The 15,637-nt window shown below is 45.4% G+C and overlaps 1 protein-coding gene across 1 annotated transcript in view; it reads left to right on the top strand.

Moving 5' to 3' along the window:
* The window catches only part of DPY19L1 (dpy-19 like C-mannosyltransferase 1), a 2,139,210-nt gene that overhangs the window by 413,870 nt on the left and 1,709,703 nt on the right, over positions 1-15,637 (top strand). Inside the window, exon 3 of the mRNA XM_044065091.1 lies at positions 10,075-10,162. Within this exon, the coding sequence (XP_043921026.1) occupies positions 10,075-10,162 (88 nt within the window). The remainder of the gene's footprint in view (positions 1-10,074; positions 10,163-15,637) is intronic.

The following is a 15,637-nucleotide window of genomic DNA, read 5'->3' as shown; positions in this document are numbered from 1 at the left end:
TGAGTTAGAGGTCCTTGTGTAGTGTCTGTAGTTTATTAGTTTTCCCATGCTTGTTGCTGGTGTCTTTTATTGTTGTGTTGTGTTAGTATCCTGCCGACCATGTCTAAGAATACAAAAGAACATAAGCCTTCTGGCTTTAAAAAATATAGTAAATGTGGGTACAGGATTTCGATTACTGATGGGCACTCTGTGTGTGTTTATTGTTTGGGGATATACACCTTCAGGAGTCTTGTGCGTTCTGTCACGCATTCATCCCTCGTGTTTTTCAAGAAAGGAAGAACAAGCCAATTCTGAAGGGACTACTGAAACCCTCTTTTGAGGAAGATTTGGAGAGGTCTTCTAGTGCTAAGTCCTCTCCCTCTAAAAGAGACAAAACATCCAAAGCAAAAAAAACGATCTCCGGCTCCGTCTTATCAGAGCCCCTGGAGAAAGTTACTAAGTCTACTGTGGCATCCTCGGCTCCACTGTCTGCGGTGCCGAAGGAAGTTTGTCAACCTACAGAACTTACATCAGCTCCCAGCCTCTCGGAGCCGGTGTCGGAGATACTAGTTCGGAGCTGGTCCCCAGTTTTTAGACTGGTTATTCATCCTCGCAGGTCTCCTTCAGAGAGGAGGCCTAGATCTCCTACCTTGTCCTCTAGGTCCTCCAGGACACTCTCTGATGTGGATGTGGATAGAGTGGTACAGAGACTGCTTCAATCACCGGTGCTGGCTAAATTGCTTTCAGCTCCAGCCCAGTCGACTCTGGAGCTCATCACCCATCCATTGTCGATACCTCCTCCTCCGAGCAAATCTCTGCCTTCGGAGCCAGAGTGGTCGGCGCTGTCTGATGCTTCTAGGTCGGCTCCGATAGCCCATCCTGGCTTATCGGCTCCAGTCTGAGCTCCGACCCCATCGGCTCCATCCACGGGGTCCAGGACTCATGGTTCCTTGGTCGGACCTGAGGGGGAGGTCTCGGGATGCTCTTTGGCTCCTAGCCTCCCTCTCGGTGCTTCGGCTCGGGTGAGCCTGACCTTTGCTTCGGCTTCGGACCTTGCCCCTTCTGCTCCGAGGTCTTCCACAGTTGGTCGATCCTTGGAGCCGGGGGCACCAGCTTTCGAGGTCATGCGGAGCGTGCTGGCCAGGTCCTCTGCTGCATCATACAGCACTGACACTCTACCCCCTCCAGCTCCAGTATCTGTCTCTGATCACCCTCTGTCCTTGGACAGCCGAGACCCAAGGCCTCAGGATACCTCCATGAGTGGTCCCCAAATTTCTGAGGGCCCCCCCAGAGTTTTTGCCTGAGGAGCCACCCAGAAAAAGAACGTGCAAGAGGAAGCACATCAACTCCCAGGAAGAGTCTCTCAGGTCGGACACCGACCTCAAGGAATCAGAGGGGTCCCCCAAGTCATCCTCTGAGGATATCTTTTTCTCTGATATCCTAGAGATCTTGAAACAGAGAGGCAACTGGCCCCCTAAACCCCCCTCTGAGGAGGAGCCGGTGTTCCTGAAGGCGTTTGGGGCTCAGCCCTCTGCCTCCTGGGTATCTCCACCCTTCGAACTCCTGGATCTAGTTTGACGAGGGTGTGGGAAACCCCTGACACTGTGGAACCAGTCCCCGGGAGACCCAACAAATTTCTGTCCGCCCCCTCTGACAGAGTTTTTCATGAAGGGTGTCCCAGTAGATGCCATGGTGGTGGCAGCGGCCACCAAGAAGGAACTGGCTGAGACTTCATCTACTGTCCATCCCCCTAACAAGGAGTCCAGGACCATGGACCGGTATGGGAAGCATATGTATTCTTCAGCGGCCTTTACACTGCGGTCGCTGAATTACTTGTCACATTTTACACGGCTCCAAAGAGATCTTCTGAAAGAGCTGGGAGATGCTCTGCAGGGTAATGTTTCTGACGCAGTGGCTCAGAAAGTCTTAACGCTCAGATGTCTACCCTAAATTCTATTGCTAACTCCTCCATGAGGCTGATCTTTTACGCAGCCGAAGGAGTGAGTAGGGCAGCGAGTTCCGGAGTTTCTCTTAGAAGGCACTCCTGGATGCTCCTCTGTAATTTCATGGAGGCTTTCAAGTCTACATTTACCAATGTTCCGTTTGATGGTTCCTCGTTGTTCAGATCCAAGGTGAAACACACTCTCACTAGGTGCGAGCAAGACGGAAAAACTCTGTCTGCTGTGGGAGTCCATTTTTCCATGCCTTCTAGACCTTATCCCAAGGTCCAGAAGAGTGGGAAAATGTGGTTCAAGAAATTGCAGAGGTTTTCTCATGACGCACAAAGTGATTCCCCCTCCAGAGGCAGGGGAGGGGGTAGTAACTCAGGTAGACGCCACCCTAGAGGCAGAGGAGGCCTGCGTAACCAGGGAGACCATGCTTCCTTTCATGGTTCTCCCTACCAGTGCTCCTGATGGGAGGCCCGACTGCGCTTTTCCGGAGCCAGTCGGGGGTCGCATTTCACTATACCCAGAAGTCTGGCAAGACATCACCCAGGACTAGTGGGTATTAAAAATAATTTCCAGAGGATATCACATTCCCTTCTCTTCTCCCCCCCACCGATCAAAAGAATCCCAGATGTTCCACCCAATCAAAGGGATTCCGCAGCTTCAGAGGTTATAAAGCTGCTAGATAAAGGAGCCATCCAGCATGTCCCCTCAGACCAGATCAGATTAGGGACTTACTCCAGATTCTTTTTGGTGCCACAAAGAACAGTGGACCTGAGACCCATCTTGGATCTCAACTGCTTGAACCTCCACGTGAAGAAGTCCAAGTTCCGAATGGTCACGTTGCAATCTCTTCTCCCATTATTGGGAAAAGAAGTGTGGATGTGCTCCATCGACCTCAAGGATGCTTACTACCACATAAAGATGGACAGGGCATCCAGAAGTCATCTATGCTTCCGGCTGGGAGCCAGTCATTTTCAATTTTGTGCCCTGCCCTTTGGTCTAACCACAGCCCCCAGGGTGTTCACCAAATGTATGGCAGTGGTGATGGCTCACTTGAGACGTCAGGGATTCCAAGTGTGTCCGTACCTGGACGACTGGCTCCTTTCTGCCACCACCAGGCATCTGCTACTACAGACCAGAGACGCCACTATCAAGCTGTGTCAACAACTGGGTATCACTCTAAACTGGGAAAAGTCTGCCTTGTTGCCCTCGCAGCATGTCACCTTTATAGGTGCTGAGTTAGACACCGTGCTCATGAGGGCGTTTTTACCACAAGAAAGGATTCGAGTTTTGCAACAACAAGTATACGCGTTGCTCCCTCAAAAAAGAGTGAAGGCAAAAACGGTTTTCAAATTGTTAGGGACTATGGCTGCAACAATTATGCTGGTTCCTCTTGTGAGGCTTCACATGAGGCTCCTTCAGTGGATGCTCTTCACCCAGTGGTCTGTACAGCATCTTCCGCTTTCTCATCTCATAATGATCACAGACAGGTGCAAGCAACCTCAATGTGGGAAAACCCTTCATCCCATCCCCTCCTGTTGCCACAGTGACCACGGATGCCTCACAGATGGGGTGGAGGGGACATTATCTTGGCAGGACAGTCCAAGGCACATGGCTGGAACACGAGATACATCTGCATATCAATATCTTGGAGATGAGAGCAGTGCTACTAGCATTGCAAGCACTTCAAAGCTTTCTTCCTCTTGGGACAATTGTGATCCACTCAGACAATATGTTGGTGGTATGGTATCTGAACAAATAGGGAGGAACCAAGTCGTATCCCCTTTGCAGAGAGGCCATTCGAGTGTGGCAGTGGGCAGTGTCTTCCCAACGTTTTCTTGTAGCAACGCACATTCTGGGGAAGTCCAACGTGATCACCGACAGGTTGAGCGGAGCTATTCTGATGCCTCACGAGTGGTCCCTGAACAGTCAAGTTACGGAGCAGATTTTCCGGAGATAGGGTCAGCCTTGCTGCGATCTATTTGCCAGTCCCCTCAATACCAAGTGCAGCAGCTACTTCACCCTTATTCCCCCTCCGGGGGAGTCACCCAGTGATGCTCTAGTTCATGATTGGCCCTCCGGTCTACTTTATGCCTTCCCTCCTTTTCCTCTGTTGACAAAGGTCATTCAGAAAGCACAGTCCTTGGGAAGCAGAATAATTCTGATTGCTCCACACTGGCCTCGTCAAATTTGTCAGGACAGTTCCATCCTTCTCTTCAGACCCTCCGGTTGACAGCCTGGCTACTCCACTTGCATCACTAGTCAGGCTTCATCATTTTCCTCCGGAAATTATTCATATTCTGTCTTCTTCCCATAAGCCTTCCACTAGAAAGATTTATTCCAGTAAATGGAAAAGATTTTCCATCTGGGCTCAGGCAAGACAAATTGATCCTTATACAGCTCCAATTTCTTTAGTTCTGTAATTTCTCTCCATGCTTTTCAATCAGGGGTCAGCAGCCGCGACCATTAAAGTACAGTTGGTCGCTATTTCCACTTTTCACATCGCTAATGAACCCAGCCTATTGGCGCATAGACTATGTAAGGCATTCTTGAAAGGCACTATGCTGCTTCGCCCTATAGTCTTCGACCCGGTCATGCCTTGGGACCTAAATTTTGTGCTACAATGTCTCACCTCTTCCCCCTTTGAGCCTGCAGCTACTTGTGAACTAAAATTTTTGACTTGGAAAACTATCTTTTTGGTAGCCATCACTTCAGCTAGATGTGTCTCGGAGCTCCAAGCTTAGTCTATCAGACCACCTTACTTGATTTTTCACAGGGACAGGGTTTCCCTCAGACCAAACCCTTCCTTTATGCCAAAAGTGGCTTTGGTTAGTAATCTCAACCAATCCATTGAACTGCCTGTATTTTTTCCAGAGTTCTCTAATAGGGCAGAATTTACATTTCACCAGCTGGATGTTCACAGGCAGTTGCATTTTTATCCGCATAGAACGATGGATCTTAGAAAATCGGATCAGCTTTTTGTCTCATTTTCAGAAAATAAGATTGGGTCTCCTGTTTCTAAAGTGACCTTGTCTAGATGGATCTCTAGTTGTATTTCCTTCATTTATGCCTAAGGTGGTAAGGATTTACCATTTAGAGTGAAGGCTCATTCTACCCGATCTCTGTCTACCTCTACAGCATTTCAGGCCAGGATGTCTATGGATGATATTTGTGCTGCGGCTACATGGGCATCTCTTCACACCTTTATTACTCACTACAAATTGGATTTGGTATCCAGAGGCAGATCTTCCTTTGGTTCCACAGTGCTCAGGAGTATTTTCCACTGAGCCTCCCAGGGTTCAGGTGCTAGGGACGCTGTCCCACGGGTAAGAATGTAGGCGAGATTAGTCACTACAAATTAGATCTAGTCTCTAGAAACAGATCTTCCTTTGGTTCCACATCGCTCAAAAGTATTTTTCACTGAGCCACCCAAGGTCAAGGTGCTAGGGACGCTGTCCCAGGGGAAAGAATGAAGGCGAGATTGGACTACATAACATCAAGAAGTTATGTACTCACCATAACGTTCGATGTATGTAGTTCATCTCGCCTCACATTCTTACTTACCCTCCTACCTTCCCCCATCATGGAGGACCTAGAGGTCAGTTTTAGTTTCAGTACTCCTTTTATTATTGGAATGTTTTTTCCTTCTCTGTGTGTTATGTGTATAACATATGTTCTATGTTAAGTTACATATGTTATGTGTTAAGGACCTGTACCGATTGGCTAGACAGAGGGACCGAGCTAGGAAAAGATGTGCAGCAGGTAAAGGTGATAAAGGATAATGAGGGAAACATACAAGCGAGGAGAGTGTGTTGAGGAGATGGAAAAAGTACTTTGAGGGGTTGATGAATGAAGAGAATGAGATGGAGAAAAGGTTGGATGATGTAGGGATAGTAAATCATGAAGTACAATGGATTAGCAAAGAGGAAGAAAGGATAGCTATGACGAGAATGAAGAATGGAAAGGCTGTTGGCCCAGATGACATACCTGTGGAAGCATGGAGGTGTTTAGGTGAAATGGCAGTGGAGTTTTTAACCAGATTGTTTAATGAAATCTTGGAAAGTGAGAGGATGCCTGAGGAATGGAGAAAAAGTGTTTTGGTACCGATTTTTAAGAATAAGGGTGATGTGCAGAGCTGTAGTAACTACAGAGGGATAAAATTGATCAGTCACAGCATGAAGTTATGGGAAAGAGTAGTGGAAGCAAGGTTAAGAAGGGACGTGATGATTAGTGATCAGCAGTATGGTTTCATGCCAGGAAAGAGCACTACAGATGCGATCTTTGCTCTGAGAGTTTTGATGGAGAAGTACAGAGAATGTCGGAAGGAGTTGTATTGTGTTTTTGTAGACTTAGAGAAAGCATATGACAGGGTGCCTAGAGAGGAGTTGTGGTATTGTATGAGGAAGTCAGGAGTGTCAGAAAAGTATGTAAGAGTGGTACAGGATATGTACGAGGGTAGTGTGACAGCGGTGAGGTCTGCGTGGGAGTGACGGATGCGTTTAAGGTGGAGGTGGGGTTACATCAAGGATCAGCTCTGAGCCCTTTCTTATTTGCAATGGTGATGGACAGGTTGACAGACGGGATCAGACAGGAGTCCCCGTGGACTATGATGTTTGCAGATGACATTGTGATCTGTAGTGAGAGTAGAGAACAGGTGGAGGAGACCCTGGAGAGATGGAGATATGCTCTAGAGAGAAGAGGAATGAAGGTCAGCAGGACTAAGACAGAATATATATGTGTGTGAATGAGAGGGAGGATAGAGGAATGGTGAGGATGCAAGGAGTAGAGGTGGCGAAGGTGGATGAGTTTAAATACCTGGGGTCAATAGTTCAGAGTAACAGTGAGTGTGGAAGAGAGGTGAAGAAGAGAGTACAGGCAGGATAGAGTGGGTGGAGAAGAGTGTCAGGAGTGATTTGTGACAGATGAGTACCTGTAAGAGTGAAAGGGAAGGTCTACAAGAGGGTAGTGTGACCATCTGTGTTATATGGGTTGGAGACAGTGGCATTGACAAAAAGGCAGGAGTTTGAGCTGGATGTGGCAGAATTAAAGTTGTTAAGATTTTCACTGGGTGTGATGAGGGTGGACAGGATTAGGAAGTATATTAGAGGGTCAGCCCAGGTTGGAAGGTTTGGAGACAAAGCCAGAGAGGTACAATTACGTTGGTTTGGACATGTGCTGAGGAGGGATGCTGAGTATATTGGGAAAAAGATGCTAAAGATGAAGCTACCAGGTAACGGGAAAAGAAGAAGGCCTAAGATAAGGTTTATGGATGTGGTGAGAGAGGACATGCAGGTGGTTGGTGTGACAGAGCAAGATGCAGAGGACAGAAAGAAATGGAAACAGGTGATCTGCTGTGGCGACCCCTAACGGGAACAGCCGAAAGAAGATGATATGATGTGTTATGTGTATGGAGGGAGAGTGATAGAGTGATTGAGTGATTGAGCTTGCAGCAAACAAGATCTGGGGAAAGGGAGCAGTGCAGCATGTGATACCTCTTAGCCCAGCCAATTGAAAGACTTCGAGCTAGAGTATGGCCGAGTCGGAGCTGAGGTTCGGCTCCAAACCCACGGGTAAGAATGTGAGCCGAGATGGACTACATACATCGAACGTCATGGTGAGTACATAACTTCTTGTTTTACTACATTGCTACTGCCCTAGATGGAATATAAGTTACAGTCATGGTTAATATTGCACTAAGTGTTAGCTCACCTTTTGTTGGACAAACTTTTGTATTTCCTCCTTAGCATTTTCTGCATCAAAAGATGACTTTGATTTTCCAGGAAAAAAATATTCTAAAGACAGATTGATACAACAGGTTGAATCTCACACTACCTCAAATTTCTTGTTTGCTAGGATAAATTTGCTTCTCTTTTGCCTTGTGTACAATGAATAATCATTTTTCACAAATATTTACTAATATTGGTCTTGGGTGCTTTCTTGTAGGCAGATATGCAGCATGCACACAGTGTGCCCTTTCAATTAAAGCCTACTTTGGAATACTAGTCTCATTGTTTATTTGTGCTTTCATAAAATTAATGTAGTCTATTCTTTTCACTTTCTGTGGTACAGCAGAAAATTTCAGGTTTTAACTGAGTGCTCTGTCTTCTGACTTTACCATTTTATGAAACACCTCTTCCTGAGCAGTCTGATATTCAGCCAGCCTTTACTTCTTTTCGTTTTTTGCAGTTTTATTAGACCATCTGAATAGCTGTTTAAAGTTTCTTTGATTTTTTCCCAGCCTTTTGTTATTTCATTTCATATCCTCCTCAATTTTTTTCATTTTATTTAAATCCATTCTGAGCACATTTGATTTATTTTTTCCTCTAAGTTGCTGGAAATCATCTCTTGCACCAAATCTGGTGCTTGAACTGCTTTTTGCTGAACAGCTGTAGGATTCTTCCCAGTCAGTATTTTTTCTTCACCTTTTCTAGGTGATTTTCTTTCAGGTTGTGTAAGTTTCTTCTTTGTTGACATCCAGACAGTGTACTTACTAGTCAGTAACTGAATTTTACTAAATCTGGCAGAATTACTAGCCCTCATCCCTCTGCTTCTTTTTTTCACACTAGGACAGCTGAAGATAAGCTGTTGATCAGTGTGCAGCCATCTTGGAAGTTATGGGGATTGATATTTGAGGAAATTAAAGCATGAATGGCTAGGTTTAAGAAGGTTCTAGGACCGTTAGCCTAGTAACCTCTAATGATCCTATGAAAAGGAGGACATGCAAACTGTGCACAGAAGGCAGTCCATGAGAGAATTAAAGTAAAGAATCATTCACTGTGAAGCAAAGGCACTGACTACAATGACACTCTTTACTCTAAATTATTTATGGATTATAAAGCATTTCGTGGTGGTTTCTGTTGCATTGTATGGAGCTGAAAAGTATTGCTGTATATAAATAAATTCTAGTATTTCTTGCTTGTCTTCCTTATCTGCACCATTTTCAGTTACTAACCTGCTTTTGCAAAATATATGCTTTGTCTCCTTTGTGTTTGTGTCAGTAAAAATCCTTGTTGTTGGCTCTTTTGAGTGGATTTTTGTCTGCAGGTCTGCACTGTAGATTGGCTTTTTGCCAAGATAAAAAATGTCATTTAGCAAAATAAGAAAGGAGGAAAGTAAAGCTATGAAGATGGGGATAATCCCCGCAGTTAGTGAAAATTACACTAAACTAAAAATCCCCCAGCTTTCCTCTCTGGCCTGTACTTGTAGGTGTCTCTGCCTCTGGATTCTGACCCCACTTTCTTTAGTACTCTGGTGCAGGAAGCAGGCCTAAGTTGTTGGCTAGGTAGGTGGTGGGTTTCTAACGAGATGGCATTTGGTCAGAGCACTGATAAAAAGCTCCAGAATGTGTAACAGAATAATGAACATTTTCAGTTTTTCTTTCTTCGTTACGTGAGACAAGTCACTCCGCTAATGGTTTAGCAGTTAGAGACTTGAAGATGTTATTCTGCCCATTGGGTAGCTGTCTTTTTTTCACTTCAAACTTTAACATGGAAAAAAAAAACACAATTGCATTCTTTAGCTGTGTTTGACATTGACTGGTTTGTGAGTATACTTGGCCATTGAAGAGATATGTCTTTTTCCCCTAGATCCGAGGTGAATTTTCGATGTCCACTGTGCACAAAAAAAAATGTTGTTGCCTTTGGCAATAAGGCATAAAGTGGTATTGAAAGAAAATGTGCATTGATTTATTTATTCATTTGTTTATTTATTTATTTATTTACTTGGGAAGTTTTGAGTTTCACATTTTGGAAAAAAAAATAAAGGGTAGCTTCTTCAGAGGTCATGATTTAGAATAAGGGGTCCATAACAGAATGGGAGAAGAGATTAGAAAAAGAGGTGCAGGTCAGCAGAGGTTTTTGAGACTACCTTAGATAAGGAAGAACTATTAGAAGGGAATTTAGGTAGAACAAAATGAGAAGATAGCAGGCAGAATTGAGCCATTCTTGCCAGCCATCATTTTTTGCATTTACTATTCCTGTGAGATTTTTGAATTTAGAATGATTAAAATCTGTTTACTGTTGGCTGCCAGAAGAAAAGCAAGTTTGTTCTGATTCGTGAAGTTCAGAAGAAGAAAAATCTGTGTGAAAATTTGAAGATTATAATGACAGAGTTTTCAAGGTATTTACTCTCTGTCTTTGCCTTCTAGGTACCATATATCTACTCTTTTTGAAGAAGACAGGCATTTTTCTCACCTTTCAACACTGGAGAGAGAGATGGCATTTCGTACAGAAATGGTTAGTATGTAGTAAAGCTCTTGTAAAAATAATTGGATATGTTGCGATGTGGAAAGAGTCAGAAATAGCTGTATTTCTGCCACTTAATCTTATTCTAACTTACTAGGGTCTATCAGAAGGTGCAATTTGATCTGTAGTGGGTTGGGAGTTGAAAGATGCAGGACTTATAAATATTTGCCCAATTAAATGAAACTAATAAACACCTACACTTGAATGAACAAAAGGATCCCACATCAGCAGTAGTAGTTGATGAGGACGCTTATCAAGAAGAAATCTGTAGGAGGAACATACATCTGAAGGAAGCTTCTCCTAACAGAGGACTTTAGGTATCCTAGAGTATTTGGTAGCAAGAATAGTAGATGGAATGAGACAAAGTATGCATGCTGAGAACAACCAAGGTTATGTAGAGAATACAAAAAACAAGACATGAACAGGGTAGATTATCACCTGGTTGGAGGAATTGTAGGAATAGTAAGTGTGATGAATGACTTCAGAGCATTACAATAGGGCCTTACATATATATCTGGCTGTGCATATTTCCTTGTATGTTTTGTCTGTCCATGGCATGTTTTAAGCTAGCAGGTTTGCACCACTAACATCCATTGTTTGGCTAGATATATAGCACAGAGTAACCAACACTTACCCGGAAGGATACAACACTTACAGAGAAGGTAGGACCTTTATGTGTGCAGTTTGAGGACAGATATTTTTAGGGTGCATTATTTTATCTTCTGTTAAGTATATTCAAGAACAAGAAGTTATGTACTCACCATAACGTTTGATGTATGTAGTCCATCTCACCTTACATTCTTACCTGTGGGTTCGGAGCCGAACCTCAGCCCCGACTCGGCCATACTCTAGCTCAAAGTCTTCAACTGGCTCGTGGCTAAGAGGTATCCCATCATGCAACAGGCCCATTCCCCAGATCTTGTTTACTGCAAGCACACACACACACACACACACACACACACACACACACACACACACACACACACACACACACACACACACTGAGAAGAACAACCCCAACAGAAAGGACTACTGACACCTAGAGACTATACCTCCAGGTCCTCAAGGACGGTGGTAGGAGGGGGGGGTTAGTAAGAATGTAAGGCGAGATGGACTACATACATCGAACTTTATGGTGAGTACATAGCTTCTTGATGTTATGTAGTCTAATCTCGCCTTCATTCTTACCCCTGGGACAGCGTCCCTAGCACCTTGACCTTGGGTGGCTCAGTGAAAAATACTTTTGAGCACTGTGGAACCAAAGGAAGATCTGTTTCTAGAGACCAGATCTAATTTGTAGTGACTAATAAAAGTATGAGGTGAAGCCCATGTTGCTGCAGCACAAATATCATCCATAGAAATCCTAGCCTGAAATGCAGTAGAGGTAGCCACAGGTCCTGTAGAATGCGCCTTCACTTTAAAGGGTAATTCTTTGCCATTGGAAGCATAAATAAATGAGATGCAATTGGAAATCCAGTGAGACAAAGTTACTTTAGAAACAGGAACCTCAAGTCTAGTGTCTAAAAATGAGACAAACAGTTGATCTGATTTCCTGAAATCTTTTGTCCTATGTAAATAGAAATGCAATTGTCTATGAACGTCTAGCTGATGAAACTTAAATTCTGCCTTGTTAGAAAATTCAGGAAAAAACACAGGCAACTCAATGAATTGGTTGATATTGACAACAGAAGCAACCTTTGGAATAAAGGAAGGATTGGTTCTTAAGGAGACCCTGTCTTTGTGAAACACCAAATAAGGTGGCTTAATCGATAAAGCTTGGAGCTCAGAGACCCGCCTAGCTGAAGTTATGGCTACCAAGAATACTGTCTTCCATGACAAGAATTTAAGGTCACACATAGCTGTGGGCTCAAAGGGAGTCAAGGTGAGCTTCTGTAATACAAAATTGAGGTCCCATGGCATTACTGGATCAAAGACTGGAGGTCAGAGTAACATTGTCCCTTTCAGAAAGGCCCTACAAAGCCTATGAGCCATAAGGTTGGGCTCATTAGCAATGTGAAAGGTAGAAATTGCTGCCAGTTGCACTTTAATGGTTGCTACAGCTGAGCCCTGACTGAACAGTTGAGAAAGAAATTATAATATTGCCAAAATAGATGCTGTATAAGGATCAATATGTCTTTCACGGGCCGAAATGGAGAATCTCTTCCACTTACTGGAATAAATATTCCTGGTAGAAGGCTTGTGGGAAGAAGACCGAATGTGGACCACTTCCAGGGAAAAATCATGAAGTCTGACTAGGGATGGAACTGGAGCAGCCAAGCTGTCAACTTGAGGGTCTGGATGGAGGGATGGACCTGTCCTGACATAAGAGTCAGTAGATCTGGATCTGGGTCCAGAATCCAGGGATCATCCATTAGATAGGTTTGAAGAAAGGGGAACCAAATCTGATGCAGCCAGTGTGGGGCAGTCAGGATCATCTTGCTTCCCAAAGACTGTACTTTCTGAATGACCTTTGATATCAGAGGAAACGGTGGAAAGGCATAGAGAAGACCGGAGGGCCAGTAGTGAACCAGAGCATCCCTGGGTGTCTCCCCCTCTGGGGGGATAAGGGTGAAGTAGCTGCTGCATTTGGCATTGAGGGGGCTGGCAAACAGATTGCAGCAAGGCTGACCCCATCTGTGGAATATCTTTTCTGCAACATACTTGTTTAGGGACCACTCATGAGGCATTAGGATAGCTCTGCTTAGCCTGTCGGCAATCACGTTACACTTCCCGGTATATGCATTGCAACTAGAAAGTGTTGGGAAGACACCACCCACTGCCAAACTCAAAGTGCCTCTCTGCAAAGTGGGTATGATCTGGTTCCTCCCTGCTTGTTCATATGCCATACCACTAACATGTCTGAGTGGATTGCAATTGTCCCTAGAGGGAGAAAGTTCTGAAGTGCTTGCAGTGTTAATAGTACTGCTCTCATCTCCAAGACATTGATATGCAAATGGGTCTCGTGATCCTGTCACGTGCCTTGGACTGTCCTGCCAAGATAATGCCCTCCCCACCCGATCTGGGAGGCATCCGTGGTCACCATGGCAACTGGAGAAGAAGGGACAAAAGGCTTGCCCACGTTGAGATTGCTGGCCTGAAGCCACCAGGATAGATTCTGCTTGCACGTGTCCATAATCAGAATAGAATGGGAGAGTGGAAGATGCTGTGGTGACCATTGGGCGAAAAGCAGCCACTGAAGAACCCTCATGTGTAGTCTGGCAAGGAGAAATAGCATGATCGTGGCAGCCATGGTCCCTAATAACTTGAGGACCACTTTTGCCTTGACCTTACTCAATGGTAGTAAGGCATAGACCTGCTGTTGTAGAGCCTGAATTCTCTCTTCTGGTAAGTAGGCCCTCATGAGCACCGTATCTAGTTCGGCACCGATAAAAGTGACACGCTGTGAGGGCAACAAGGCAGATTTTTCCCAATTTAGAGTAATTCCTAACCTTTGGCACAGTGTAATGGTGACATCCCTGGTCTGTAACAGTAGATGACTGGTGGTGGCAGAAAAGAGCCAGTCGTCCAGGTACGGAAACACATGGAATCCTTGATGTCTCATGTGAGCCGTTACCACTGCCATGCATTTGGTGAACACCCTGGGGGCTGTGGTGAGACCAAAGGGCAGAGCGCGAAACTGAAAATGACTGGCTCCCAACCGGAAGCGTAGATGACTTCTCGATGCCCTGTCCATTTTGATATGGTAGTAAGCATCTTTGAGGTCGATTGAGAACATCCACACATCTTTCCCTAACAGAGGGAGTATTGACTGTAAGGTGACCATGCGGAACTTGGACTTTTGTACATGTAGGTTCAATCGGCTGAGATCCAAGATGGGTCTCGGGTCCCCTGTTGTTTTCGGCACCAAAAAGAATCTGGAGTAAGTCCCTAATCCTACTTGGTCTGTGGGGACAGGCTGGATGGCTCTCTTTGAAAGCAACTTTTTTATTTATAAAGTTGTGGAATCCCTGTGACTGGGTGGAATGTCTGGAATTCTCTTGGTTGGCAGGGGAGGAGAAGAGCAGGGAATATGATTACCTCTGGAAATTATCTTTAATACCCACTCGTCTTGGATGACGTCTTGCCAGGCTTCTGGGAATAAAGAAATGCGACCCCCGACCGGCTCCAGAGATGCACAGTTGGGCCTCCTTTCAGGAGCACTGGTAGGGAGAACCGTGAAAGGAATCACAGTACCCCATGGTTACGCGGGCCTCGTCTGCCTCTAGGGCGGTGTCTACCTGAATTTCCACCCTCTCCCCTGCCTCTGGAGGGGGAATCACTTTGTGCGTCCTGAAAAAACCTCTGTGACTTCCTGAACCACATTTTCCCACCCTTCTGGCCCTTGGGGTAAGGTCTAGAAGGCATGGAAAAATGGACTCCCAGTGCAGACAGGGTTTTTCCTTCCTGCTCGCACCTAGTGAGAGTGTCCTTCACCTTGGTTCCGAATAACGATGAACCGTCAAAGGAGGCGTTGGTGAACGTAGACTTGAAAGCCTCCGCGAAATTGCACAAGTGCATCCAGGAGTGTCTCCTAAGAGCGACTTTGGAACCTGCTGCCCTGCTCACTCTGTTGGCTGCCTATGAAATCAGCCTCATGGTGGAGTTGGTAAGGGAATTTAGGGTAGATATCTGTGCATTGACCTTCTGTGCCACGGCATCAGAAACATTACCCTGTAGAGAATCTCCTAGCTCTTTTAGGAGATCTCTCTGGAGCCCTGTAAAATGCGTCAAGTAGTTCAACGACTGCAGAGTAAAGGCCGCTGAGGTAAACACATGCTTCCCATACCTGTCCATGGCCTGGGACTCCTTGTTAGGTGGCTGAATGGTAGACGAAGTTTCAGCAAGTTCCTTCTTGGTGGCTGCTACCACCACCATGGCATCTACTGGAACGACCTATGTCAGATATTCCTTGTCTGTGGGCGCGGACAAGAACTTATTGGGTCCTTTGGGGACCGGTTCCACAGTGTCAGGAGTTTTACACACCTTTCAACAGATAAGATCTAGCAGTTCATCGAAAGGGGGAGAGACCCAAGAGGTGGAAGGTTGAGACCCAAAAGCCTTCAGAAATACTGACTCCTCATCAGAAGGGGATTTGGAGGGCCAACCGCCTCTCTGCTTCAAGATCTCAAGGATATCTGAAAAAGAGATATCTTCTGAAGACGACTTGGGGGACACCTCTGACTCCTTGAGGTAGGTGTCTGATGTGAGAGACTAATCCGGGGAGTTGACATGTTTCCTCTTACACAATCTCTTTCTGATGGGCTCCTCAGGCAAAAACTCTGGGGAGACGTCAGAAAGTTGGGGACCACTCATGGAGGTATCCTGAGGCCTTGGGTCTCCGCTGTGCATGGATAAAGGGTGCTCTGAAACTGACACCGGTGCCGGAGAGGGCAGAGTGCCGGTGCCGTAGGATGCAGCTGACGACCTGGCCAGCTCACTCCTCATAACCTTGAAGGCTGATCCCCC

Source organism: Protopterus annectens, chromosome 3.part0 (genome assembly GCF_019279795.1).
Source record: "Protopterus annectens isolate FY-2018-M chromosome 3.part0, PAN1.0, whole genome shotgun sequence".
Lineage (NCBI taxonomy): Eukaryota > Metazoa > Chordata > Ceratodontiformes > Protopteridae > Protopterus > Protopterus annectens.
This window is presented reverse-complemented; position numbering and strand designations above follow the sequence as displayed.